Raw genomic sequence first — 12,383 nt, 5'->3', positions numbered from 1 at the left:
GATGGCACAAAAGAAATATTTGATAGCAAAACTGACAAGCTACCTAAGAGAGGACAAAATTCAGCTATGGAAGCCACCATATACAAATGACAAAAAAGAAGCTGGTAAAGAGATGAAGGTAAATATTCTGAGTTGTTGTCATACATCTTCTATGTCATACTGCTGGTGCATTTTCCCAGCTTTTTTCTTGCTGTTTTCTTAGGAGCTTGTACAAAAATATTCAGCCAAGCTGAATATCAATGAGAATGACACAGAGAATATGCTTGAAGAAATACGGTGTAAAGCAATTGAGCGTGGAACTGGAAATGAGAATTTTAAAGTGACTGGGATTGCAAGACTTGATATCTATCTGCCTCGTAGAAAAGTAAGTAACATTGCAGAAAAGTCAGGATAAGTAGCTTTGCTTTGTCCTTTTGAGTTCTAGATATGTGTCTGATGCAGATATTTTCAATTCTTTGACTTTTTCGGGTGTTTTGTGTGAAAGATCTGTGTTAGGTATAAAAAACAGGGAGAGGGGGAATTATACAGATATACTTTAGTTTCCCAGGTATGTGGGAGTATCATGGCAAGGGACTATAATATTGGGAGATCAGTAATTGCCTTCCCTTTAAGATTTAATGACAAGTTGTCTTTCAGTTAAGAAAAATAAATTAGATTTACGTGTCTATTTCAGTTTGATTCCTTCTGACATCACTCTTCATATTAGCAGCAAGGAACAGATGCATTTTTTTCAGCTGTAGAATACCTAAAGTTGAATCAGCATATTAATATCACTGTATTACCACAACTTTTATTTAAATGGCAGCTTTAAAAAAAAAAAAAAACAATCCCTTGTAAGTGCAATAAGCAGCTTGAACTTGGTGTCATCTTAGGCCATACTTTAAAATGGGTGTGTCCAGTGTTTGAACTTGGAAATGGGAAGCAGGATTTTCTGTTGTGATCACACTCATCTGTTCCCTTCATAGGATCACACAGCTGTAGAATCACAGAATCAATTAGGTTGGAAAAGACCTCCCAGATGATTGAGTCCAACCTTTGATCACCACCTTGTCAACCAGACCATGGCACTCAGTGCCACATCCAGTCACTCCTTAAACACTTCCAGGGATGGTGACTCCACCATCTCCCTGGGCAGCCCATTCCAATGCTCAACCTTCCATGGCAGGCTCCTAAGAGCTTCACTAAGACAGAAATGAATTAAGTTTTGCTTTTTTAAAGTCAGGCTTCAACCTCTAGTTTCACATGTAAAATACCCCTGTAGTGAAAAGTAATTACCTGGACTTAAAGGGTAGAGGGTTTTAAATGATTGCCATGCAGTTAAAACAATCAAATAGTTTCATAATTTTACCTTACCATGCTGCTGGGCATATAGGGGAATTAATTAATGTAAAATTCCAGTTTGTCTAATCTGGGACCAGAGACACTAGTAGGAATTAATCATAACTTAGCCAGTCACAGGTGAGTGGTATAATTAAAAGCAGAGTTAAGATTGGAAGTGCATAATTAAATTAGTTAAAATTGTTTCGTTCTGAATTTAGATTTATCTAATTCTAATTTATCTAAATATTTTCCTTTTATAATGCTTATTTTTGGCACTATATAGCAAGTATAGGACTCTCTGCCTGGAAAGTAGAAATGTGTATATCCAGGCAAAACCCTCTTAACATGGTTATTATGTGAAAAAGAAATTTTACTTGTAAAACAATTAATTAAGAAAATGTCTGAAGTATCTTGATACCATGCTTTTTTCCCTTTCTCTCTTTTTCCCTCACCCAATTCAATTACTACAGAGCAGAAAAATCCCACTGGAAACCAGCCTGTTCATCACAGGCAAGGAGCTCAGATCACAGTGAGTCTAATCACCCTTGGCTCTTCTCTAATGGGGTAGTGCCCTGTCATACAATATTGAAGAAAAAAATGCAAACAAAGGACTTGTTGTTTGATTTAGGCTTTTTCTTAGCATGTATGTCTGAACAGGATGTCCAGTATCCCTGTAAGGCAGTTCTTCCTGTAAGCAGCTGTGGTTTAACAGCTTTAATGGGAAAGTTGCAGCTGTGTAAATCCCCAGCAAGTACCTGAGAAGGCACCAGTGATCACTGTTCCACATCTGCAACTAGGCAGGTCTTCTGAACAGTGAACATTAGCTTCTCTTTCTGTTGTGTTTTTAAACCTAAAAAGAAATCAGATTCTTTTTTGTCTGTTTTGGTTTTTCCCCTCTCTTTATCTCAGATTTTCCCTGTGTGGTACATAAAGCTTTTTCATGTTGATATTTTACTTCTAGCAGCTGCCTTTTATGGCAAAAGTTTTAAGCAACTTATGAACATACTAGTTTTTAAGTTTTATTGCTATTGTAACAGTAATATTGTGTAGCCTTATAAATTTATATTCATGGATGAAATTATTTATTCCACAGGATAGCACAGGAATATGCATTACAAGAAAATGCTGTCAAAATAATCATAAATAAGAAGCAGCTTGACTTGGGTATGTATCTCTAGTTGAGGATGCTTTTATGATCATTTTCTAGTTTACTGATTCTCAGGAGAAAAGTTTCTTGCAACTCTGTTATTTCAGAAATTCCCAAGGAACAGCAGTTAAATTTGTCAGGTCCTGCTCTACAGGAAATGTAGTGAATTATAATGAACAAAGTTCTTAGATACAATTAGACCAATTATAGGAATCCTGTAGTAAATGTTGAAAATCCACTTTTTCAGTATTGAAATACTGAAAATGCACCCTTAAGAGAAATCCTTTTTTTTTTTAAAAAAAAGCATATTGTATAACAGCACTTTCAAAAACTTTCTGCAGTGCTTTGCACATGTTCAGCCTGTCTGATGTGTTGTGAGAAGTGATGACAACAGCTTTCTTTTCATTGATGGCCCAAGCATCTGAAAAATTTTTTTCTTTAGATGATCACGCTCTATTTTGCAGGCAAAACCCTTGAAGACCAGGGTGTAACACACAATGCAAAAGTGATGGTTCTTCAACTGGAACAGAGTGATGAGGAAACCAAAAGAAAAGTTCAGGAGGAAGAACTTCAGTGCAAGAAAGAAAAAGAAATAAATGACAAGATGCAAAGAACTAAGAAGGGTTTGGAAATTCTAGCACAGAGAGGTAAGTGGGCTTGTTGGGGCCTGTGGGGTCAGGGGGAGATGGGTGTTTATTAATTCTTGTGTGTATCAAAAGTTATCTTCTCAGTGGCCTTTCAACATGGGAGAGTGCCTGTACCATGACTGGACTTCAGTCTGTAGTTTTCTAGGTTTCTGCCCACTTGAAAACTGGATTTTAAGTTGACTAAAACTTCCTTTTCTAGTCTAATCCTTCTTATCACAAATAGAATACTACAAAACTTTTGTCACTTTGGAATGGATATGGCATGAATCAGTTAACTGGCACTTGACAGTTAAGGGACTGGTGACTCGTGAGAACAGGCTTTAAATTTATTGTAGACATAAGCAGAGTGTAATAATGTATTAGAAGTAATTAAAAACTTTTATTTTTTGGTGGTTTGCCTCGGCTATGGCTGTGTGCAACCCTGCTTTCATTGTGCAGAGCAGCTCCTTTGTCACTGTCATCTGCAGCGTGGCTGTTCTGTTCTCATTGCCCTGGAGGTTGATTGCTGGCAAATGTGGGTTCAGTTAAAGGGACACAGTTAATTTAACAGCAGTACTTTCTCAAAATGAGGTGGTGTTTGTGAGTTGCATGGCTACACAGTGGGTTTAAATCACTTCTCTATTTTATATTGTTTCAAAAATCCACAAACAAGGAACTGTGGAGCTGAGCAAGCAATGCTCAGCCAAATGCAGAAACACTTGAGCAAAGCTGCTTTTAGCAGTCAGTGACAGACAGTTTTTTACTGTAATACCAGATTTTAAACAAATGAAAGAATTCATTCGTTTTATGGACTTAAGGGGTGGTTTAGACCCTAAACTTTGAATAGTCTTTCAGCTTTTTGCCAATAACTGTCAGGTATGTCAGGTATGTCAGCCAATGCCTGAGAACGGAGTGGAGTCTGTAACAGGCTCACAGGCTCAAGGTTCTGTGTGAAGTGTAGGAGGGGCTTTAACAACCCTTTTGTTTCACCTGAGAAAAATTCCAGGGCAGAAGCTTTTAACCTCAACAAGCTCATCCTTACTTTTATTGGAAACAAAAGACAGTTATCTTTTCGTTGAAAATCAGATGGAAGTGAAAACAAGACTGATAATTTGGTTATAAGCACTAAGGATGTGGGGAAGGAAAATACTGAGCTATATTTTTATTCATCTCTATCAACTGTGCTCAGTTGTATTTTTTGTTTTTAATAGTCTATGCATTAGTTGATAAATCTTTTCAAGTGCTGTGTTGTATAAAATGTGGGTGTTTTGTCTTTCTTGAAAAAATCCTTCACAATTCATGTAACTTTTGATGCTGTGTCTAAATTTCTGGATGCACAAGGCCTTTTCCTTAGTGACCTTTCTAGAAGTTCTTCATGTTTATCTGATCAGGGTCGCTGTTTGTTGGTTTGTCCAGAAAAACATGCATGCAAGCTTTTATATGTAGTTCTGATATTTTTGGCTTTGTTTGCTGTTCTGTTTAGTGATGTATGTACTGGCATAATAATATGGCAGCAGCGTTGCTCTGTTGCAGGTGGTACTTAAAGTTTAAACTGCTTTTTTGTTTCTTTCAGAGGAGTACTTGGATCCAGATTCTGCTCCATACCTAGATATAGCTAATCAAACTGGAAGGTCAATCAAGATTCCTCCTCAAGCTAAAAAAGTAGGTTGAAAGTATCTTATAAAGTCACTAAGATGGCTCTTTAAAGCTTGGTTGGTGAAGCATTTAAAATATGGGCTTGAAATACAGTCAGACTTTCTGGGGATGTAACCCTGGGCCCACTAGATGTCTGGTTAATACAAATAACTTGGAATAAAATTCAAGTAGAACTCTGTAATTGGTAGTACTTCAGTCATCTGGAGGCAACCTCTGATTTCTGAGGTCTCATTGCAGGTCTAGTCTTGCACTGGCCCCTGTGTGGTCCATATCTTACTTCTGTGGTTTAAGATGGACTTTAATTGTTTTATATCTTAGCACCTACTTTAATTTTGGGGTGCCCTAGAATGGCATGAAAATAACTTGTTTGTTAGGCCTTAGTTCCAGTTGGAAAATTGATAAGTCTCTCTAAAGTAGGCTATTTGAAAATAGTTTTGAGATCTTTTGCACTGTGTCCCCTTTCAAACTTAAATTTGTTCACCATTCAAGGAAGTTCCCCATTCTCAGTTGAAAATATCTTTGGTTGGGTGCATGCACTGAGTTACAGAAGGACTGACATACCTGATGTTGGCTGCTGAAGCAGGAGAATAGTGATAGGTGCTGTCTTTCAAGATTAGTTCTAGATTTTCTGAAGATAAATAAAATCTCTACAAATACTTGGAATTACACCAAGTAATAAAAATGTGCAGAAATGAGCAGGCCTAATGTGTTCCAGCTGCTGCTTTAGCCTTTTCTGAGGCTGTTTTCTGCATCACCTGGATGACTGGAGTTTCGACTGTCTCCCAGTGCATGCTGTTCTGATGAAGTGCTGAAAGTAGTAATTCACCTCAAGAGTTAAAGCATCAAATGTTCAAGTGCATGAGATTTCATCAGCCTTGATCAAGGATGAGAGGAAATATTGCGGGTTGTTCCTATCCGGAATTATTATTTACATTTCCATTTGTCAAACCTCAGGAACGGGAGTGTTCTCCTGACACATTCAAAATTTGATTTTTCAGTTGTGAGGTTTTTCAGGAGGTGAATTTTTTTAGGTTTTACAAAGATAGTTGTAATAGTGAAGTGAAACAAATTTGGTGCTGTTAAAAAGTGTAGCACCCGGAAAAATGCTGAGCTTTGTATCACTCACCATTGAAAATCTCTCTAGGGTTGCATTCTTAAAATCAGCTTGATGCAGCATTTCATGTGTCAGTAACATTCATTGCTTTTAATTAGACAATGTCTGGCATTAACAGATGGGAGAAAAGTATGAAGCAGTAGTGGTCTTGCAGAACTGATACAGTGGTGTTTTTTCTAGGAGGAACAAGGGCTCTGATATTTTCTTTTAGTTCTTTGAGTTGGGGAGGTGCCACAAAAAGTCTCAATGTTTTTTTTTTTCTAGGCGCTTGTGCTGGCAATGGGTTATCATGAGAAGGGCAGAGCATTAATGAAGAAGAAAGAATATGAAATAGCACTGCCATATTTGCTGGATGCTGATAAACACTTCTGGTAAGAACATTCCTGAGTCCTTGTGTCTCTGCTTTCCTGTCAGTCAAATACAGGAACAGCACTAGCTCTACCTGTGCGTATAAATCAGGGCCAATTTTCTCTGGGGTTGCTTCACACCCCCTCTGCAGATGGGAGACAACAGATAAAGGCTCTGACTTGTAGTGACAGGTGGCTTCATGTAGAACAGCTGAAACAGATACTGCCACTGGGCAAGTTAATCTTTCATAACAACATAAACAGAAACTGTCAATATTCATGTACCAGGTTATAAATTGCATTAGCTTGAGAGACAGTTATGGATACTCATTTGCAATTGCTCCTGTGAAGTAATCATTTCTTGTAAAAGGTGAAGCAGATAGCTCAGGTCAGTAACCATAGCAGGGTTTCTGCAAGTAAATTAGTTTCCTGTCAGCAGTCAGAGCCCTAAATTGCTCTTTTGAGATCCCAAAATAATAGTGTCCCTGTCTGTTTCTCATCTGGGTATATGTGCAAGGAGGCTGGCACAGAACTCAGCATGTTTGTGTGCACTAAGACAGGTTTTCTGTCCTCCCAAAGAATGCACAGGGTTTAATTCTGTTCTGCTTTTAGAGATGTCAGCTTACATAGTAGTCACAGCTCATTTTGTTGCTCTAGTGCTTTGAGATGTAGTGTTAGCATTGGTGTCCTGCATGTTAGTGAGTGGGATGGCAGATCAGTGCTTAGTCAAGTTCCCCTGACATCAGTTATGATGCCATAACTCAAAATATAACTCCCAGCTATGAAGAGTGTGCTTTCTCAAACGTGTGAGTGTGCACACTTCTAGCACATTGTTTTATGAGTGTTAAAAAGTGCGTGGGGGGAAAAAAACAATCCCCTCCCAGAAAAAAAACAAACAGAGTAATTGTTTTATTTTCCAGTGAGTGCAGCACAGAACTGCTGAACACTGTTGATAATTATGCAGTGCTGCAGCTGGATATAGTGTGGTGCTACTTCCGCCTGGAGCAGCTGGACTGCCTGGATGATGCAGAGAAAAAGCTGTCCACAGCACACAGATGCTTCCAGAGGTGCTATGGGGAGAACCACGAAAGGCTTATTGACATCAAAGTATGCTGGGTTTGATTTAATTTTGGTGGATTTTTTTCCTGCGTGTGCTCGGTTACTGTTCAAATACTACAAGACTGAGTTTAGAAGTGTAAAGTTTTCTTGTGTGTCATTAGCCTGTCATCTAGTTGTGTGATTGTCAGCACAGGGAAAACATTGGACCTGACAAAAAGGTTGTGGCAAACGTATTTATAGGCACAGACATCATCAGGGTTTTAGGTGTGGTACTTCATCTGCACACCAAGTGTCTCATAGCACTGACTTGTGTCTTCTTTAAGTGTGTAAAGTGTTCTGTTGATGAAGAACTCATGTTCCCCCTCCTTCTTTAAACAATTCCTTAGGGAAGCTATGGTCGTGAGAAGGTTTTATTTCTGCGGCTTTACCTCCTTCAAGGGATCGGGCACTATCACAGTGGCAGGGAGAAGGAGGCTGCAGAGTACATCCAGAAGGTAAGACACCATTAGGGAAAACTTTGGAGTTATTCACTCCAGCCCCTGTGATTTGGCTTCATCTTGCATCTGTTCTTTGCTTACTCAGAGAAATGGGGAGGCTGTGATGGTGTACGTAGTGTCATTGTGTTCTTTCTATATCCAGGCATCTTCTTTATATGAAGAGCTGTCCATAGATCCTGATAAAGTCGATCGCCTGTCCCTCCTGGGATTCTCTGAACAGGAAGCTCGCCTTGCCCTGCGAGCGTGCCACGGGAATGTGGAGCATGCTGCCAATCTGATCACCAACAGGAGAGAGGTATGGGCAGGGAAGTATTAAATCACAGATCGCCCTGGTTGGGCTGTCCGTGAGGTTGTGTGTTGTGTGACTGGTGCAGAGTGGTGCTAAATTAAGGACTTGGATTATCCTGCTTTGGCACTGTTGGTGTAACTGACAGTTTGACATGTTGCCACAAGTTTGAAACCAAAACTTAATGCATTAGCAAGGGAAGCTCTGTCCCAAAACAGATGGAATGAGAGCGCCAAAGACCTGTGGTTGTACCACAGAGGCACTTGCAAAGACTTTGCACCGGCGTTTGCTGCTCAGCAGTGCTCCATATGGGAATAAAACCAGGATCAAGCTGTCACTCCCGGGCTTGGCTACCCCGTACTGTGGCTTTGCACTTGGAAGATGCAGGAGGGGAGAGGGATTTTTTTGTGCTAAAGTGAAGACAGTGCTGTCCAGATCTGAAGTGATGCTTGGTAAGCTGAGGGGGTGCTTCTAGACTTCAGACAGTGAAACATGGACAGAAAAGCCAAAGGGAAGGCTGAACAGAACTCCTTGGCTCCCTGCCCAGTTCTGACTGTATGTCCTTGGCAAGTCTTGTCTGTGGGCCCATCTGCCAAACTGGTTTGTCGCTTACCACACAGGGCTCAGAATAGCTGGGATGGCACCAGATCCGATCTGCAGAGCGGAAGTATGGAGACAGTGCTACCTCATGGAAATGCAGCTTTATTTAGTAACGGGTGTCTGGCAGCACAGTCTGTATTTACAAAAAAAAAAAAAAAAAAAGGCCTTTTCCTCAAGAGATTCAAATTTGAAGTAAAAGATCCGAGAAACCCTACGTGCACAGGCAGTGTGCTAAAGCTTTCCCATGTGCAGTGAGCTTTGCAATGTCTGTTCTTGCAGGAAAAGGCACAGATAAGGAGGGAGGAGAGAGCTAAAAGGCGGCAGCGACTGGAAGACATAAATACCCTGAAAAGTATGGGCTATTCAGAGCGAGCTGCTCAAATAGCTCTTCAAAATACACAGGGAAACCTGGACCAAGCCTTTAAGGTAAGTGATTTTTCAGGAGTAGTAGTGCTGTACAAAAAACCTTGTTTGTTCTTGGGGAGGGGGGGTGTTATTGTTTAGTAGATTCTTATTTTCTGTAGACTATATTTGTTAGTTCATACCTTTTCTGGGTATCGAATTGCAGTGACTTAACTTGCACTTCCTGACCCCATGAGTCAGATATCACTTAAGTTGGCTGAGGTTTGCTTCTATCAACTCTGGGGCTACATACACATCCATGTCAAGGACTGTTGTGTCTCTGCTGCTCTATTCTGGTCCCTCTCTGTTTTATTGTAGTTTCTTCTTGACAATCCAGAGTTACTGTTGGAATATGATGACGATGATTCTGTGACCACGGACCAGTTCCAGGTTTCCCCAGAAAGTATTGAGCAAGTAAGTTAGACCACTTGCTTTCTTGGGAGTTGGTTGTCCTGTTTCTGAATTATGCCTTCAAACATAAGGCAGATCTTCCTTAAGCAAAGCTCTACAAATATTCCTTGACCCATGTCACTCAGGCTGTCACAATTCCACTCTCTGGCTCTCTCCTCACAGTGAAGTCATGCTCAAGCTAAAATGTAATTTGTATGTACTTCCTGCCCATTGCACCAACCTACCATGCACAGGTGCAGAGAAGTATGTGCACTGCAATGCTCTATCCCAAAAAAGACAGCAAATGAGAAATTTATTCAAGTCTTTAGTGCTCAAGGGAAAGAGTTGGAATGTCTTTCTCATGACAGGCTCGGCAGTTGTTAGTGTGGCTGAGTAATTAATGTCAGATAGGCAAGAAAACTGTATTGCCTAGAGAAAGTAAATAGCACGTGCAACCTCCTGACACACTGGAGTGCTTTGAAGTTTGCTTTTGAAAACAGAAAAAAAATTGGTCTGATACTAGACAAGAGGCTTTTTGATCCTGCTCAACATCCCCATGCCTTTAATAGGTCACTGCCCTGTTGTTAACTGTTCACTAAGCCAGAGTCAGTGTCCTGGAATTCCTGGCATGCAGCGCTTTCCTCTGTGTGTGAAAGGAATGACTGAGGGATGCAGAGTCATATTCCTGTCAGACCCTGATGCCGGATGAGCTTGGATTTCTCCAGATTTTCTTTATTTTGGTTTTTCCCCCCTCCTGCAGCTGATGTATATGGGTTTCAGCCGTGAGTCGGCAGAACAGGCTTTAAAGGTCTTTAAAGGCAACATCCACCTGGCTTCCCAAACCCTTGCTCATTATGGGGGAGTTCTTCCTGCTTCACTGCTGCTGTCCTCAGAAGGGTCCAGCCCATCTGAGGAATCAGCTTCATCAAAGGACTTGCTTACAGAGTCTGCAGGTAAGAATGTTGCATGCAGTAGGTGGGGAAGGGGAGGGCTCTTCTTCTGGCTTTCGTATGGAATAATTAAGTGATTTCTGCTTAAATAGTGATAGAGGGGCTCGAGTAATGCCCCAGGCTGCTTTTCTTGGAAACACTGTTACAGGCAAGGCAGCCTTTGATAATCGATACTTGCACATGTATTTTTTTTCTCAAATTATTTGTCAGAGCTGTAGTGATCCCTGTTGTGTAACTAAAGGCTTTCCTACACCTTTACATAATAGGAAATAGTAGGAAAAACTGGTCATCCTGCCCTATCCTTTGCAGAGTAATTGTGAGAGGTAGTTGTGCAGGAGCAGACTGGCAGAGCAGCCATGCTCGTGAAAGAGGGAAAGCACCAACTTCTTTCATAGGTGAATTCACTGCTGCTGCTTTTTATTGAAAGGTTCTTCTAGTTCACCAACAGATGATGACATGGAGATTGATGTGGTCAATGAAATTCTAGAGGATATTCCTGAACATGAAGAGGATTATCTGGATTTAACACTGGAGGAAGAAGAACAGATCATTCATGAATACTTATCCTATATACAAGTACCACAGCACTAAATCCCATTAAATCTACTTCAGTTATGTGTATTTACCTTGTCAAATTGAGTTTGGATTATAAATGCACCTTCAGCTTATCTCTTATTAAAGGCCTTGAATTCAGTTAAACTATAGATGGAATATTAATTCCTGCTTATTTGTAACTCTGCTTAAAGCCTACATTTGTTATACATTGTAATTTATTGTCATAGCAGAAAAATAGAAACATTTATTTTCAGAAGGAAATTTAATAGAACTAAACTATATTTTTATTGTGAAACAAGTTAATTCACTTAGCAAAGAAGCATTTCTATACCATTTTAAAATACCAGCTTTAAAAGAAAAACATGACTTTGTAAATCAGAAACCTTAGCTCATGAGGCTGTAGAGGTATCAGCTTTCCAGCTGCTTTCCTTTTCTTCTGAAAGATTTCTAAGAGACATTTATGTATCTGTTGTGCATGGGTTTTTTACCATGTTCCTCTTGTCCCTTCCTGCAGGTGTTACACAGGCAATAAAGGTAACTCAGTGCTGTTTCTGCTTTCAGTGAGAGACCTCTGTGCTTTGTTAAAACCAGTGTTAAAACAGCAGGGCCCTGTCCTGGGGCTGGTGTAGTGATGTACTGGTATTTCCTTTTATAACTAAATAACCAGTGTCCCCAAGCAGCTCCTCTTAACCTCTGCAGGTGTGTGGCTGATGGATTTCCTGGAGATTACAAGACTTTCTGGAATCAGCTGCTGAACAGAACATGGTCCAGGCGCTGTCTCGGTGGTTGTCTCCAGCTTCAGCATTCTGAAGAAGTGTTTGGGGGTTTCTGTGGTTTTACCACATCCCGTTTTCTGCCCTGTAAACGCTCCTCTCTGCCGGGAACAGGAGTTCCCCTGCCTGGCAGCTTTTCTTGGATGTGGTTTATTTGCTTTCCATGACTCGACGCTCTCGGTAGAGGGAGCCCAGGCCCCGTCTGGAGCCGGTGGGAACAAGGAACCTGCCGTGGTGAACCTTCAGTCTGGTGACAGTGTATCCTTACACGGCACTTATCGGTGGGGAGATGGGAGCTTGAACGGTTGGGATACTTGGAGGGAGCAGAGCTTTGGCCTGTGGAATAACCACTCAATGCCAGCGGAGGGACCAGAACAGGCTGCAGTAGTGCATTGTTTTATTTTCTGACTCCTTCAGCCAAGCTCAGCAAAAGGCAGGCAGTGATTGCACTGTTAAGGAATTATTTGTATTTCATGCTTCTTTATCAAGGCAGGTGTTATAAAAATGGAGTAGTTTTCTATCTCCTCCAAGAAGGCTGAAGCATTTCTAAAGCCAGCAATACAAGCTTCTGAGGGGAAACCAGCCCCAGCACCCATTCTATCCTGCTTCTCTGCCAGCCAGCCCTGAGGAACCACTGGACAAAATGCAGAGCAAAACCAGA

General features: G+C 40.7%; 1 protein-coding gene across 1 annotated transcript; it reads left to right on the top strand.

Moving 5' to 3' along the window:
- NUB1 (negative regulator of ubiquitin like proteins 1) lies at positions 1-11,509 on the top strand. The gene is made up of 14 exons (XM_018089198.2): positions 1-118; positions 203-364; positions 1,791-1,849; positions 2,414-2,484; positions 2,932-3,114; positions 4,667-4,755; positions 6,128-6,234; positions 7,131-7,317; positions 7,656-7,763; positions 7,909-8,061; positions 8,932-9,078; positions 9,373-9,468; positions 10,205-10,397; positions 10,822-11,509. Exons 1-14 carry the CDS (start codon positions 2-4, stop codon positions 10,983-10,985), a joined length of 1,836 nt encoding a protein of 611 aa, XP_017944687.1. The 5' UTR covers position 1; the 3' UTR covers positions 10,986-11,509.
- The last annotated feature ends 874 nt before the right edge of the window (positions 11,510-12,383 follow it).

The sequence above is a fragment of the Manacus vitellinus genome, unplaced genomic scaffold (genome assembly GCF_001715985.3).
Source record: "Manacus vitellinus isolate BGI_N305 unplaced genomic scaffold, ASM171598v3 scaffold_12_pilon, whole genome shotgun sequence".
Classification (NCBI taxonomy): Eukaryota; Metazoa; Chordata; class Aves; order Passeriformes; family Pipridae; genus Manacus; species Manacus vitellinus.
Note: the sequence above shows the minus strand (reverse complement) of the source record. Positions and strands in the feature narration are given on the sequence as shown.

Coding starts and splice junctions, on each gene's coding strand:
- NUB1 (XM_018089198.2), top strand. CDS start 2: ATGGCACAAAAGAAATATTTGATAGCAAAACTGACAAGCTACCTAAGA. Junction 3,115..4,666: donor GGAAATTCTAGCACAGAGAG/GTAAGTGGGCTT, acceptor TGTTTCTTTCAG/AGGAGTACTTGGATCCAGAT. Junction 9,469..10,204: donor CCCCAGAAAGTATTGAGCAA/GTAAGTTAGACC, acceptor CCCCTCCTGCAG/CTGATGTATATGGGTTTCAG.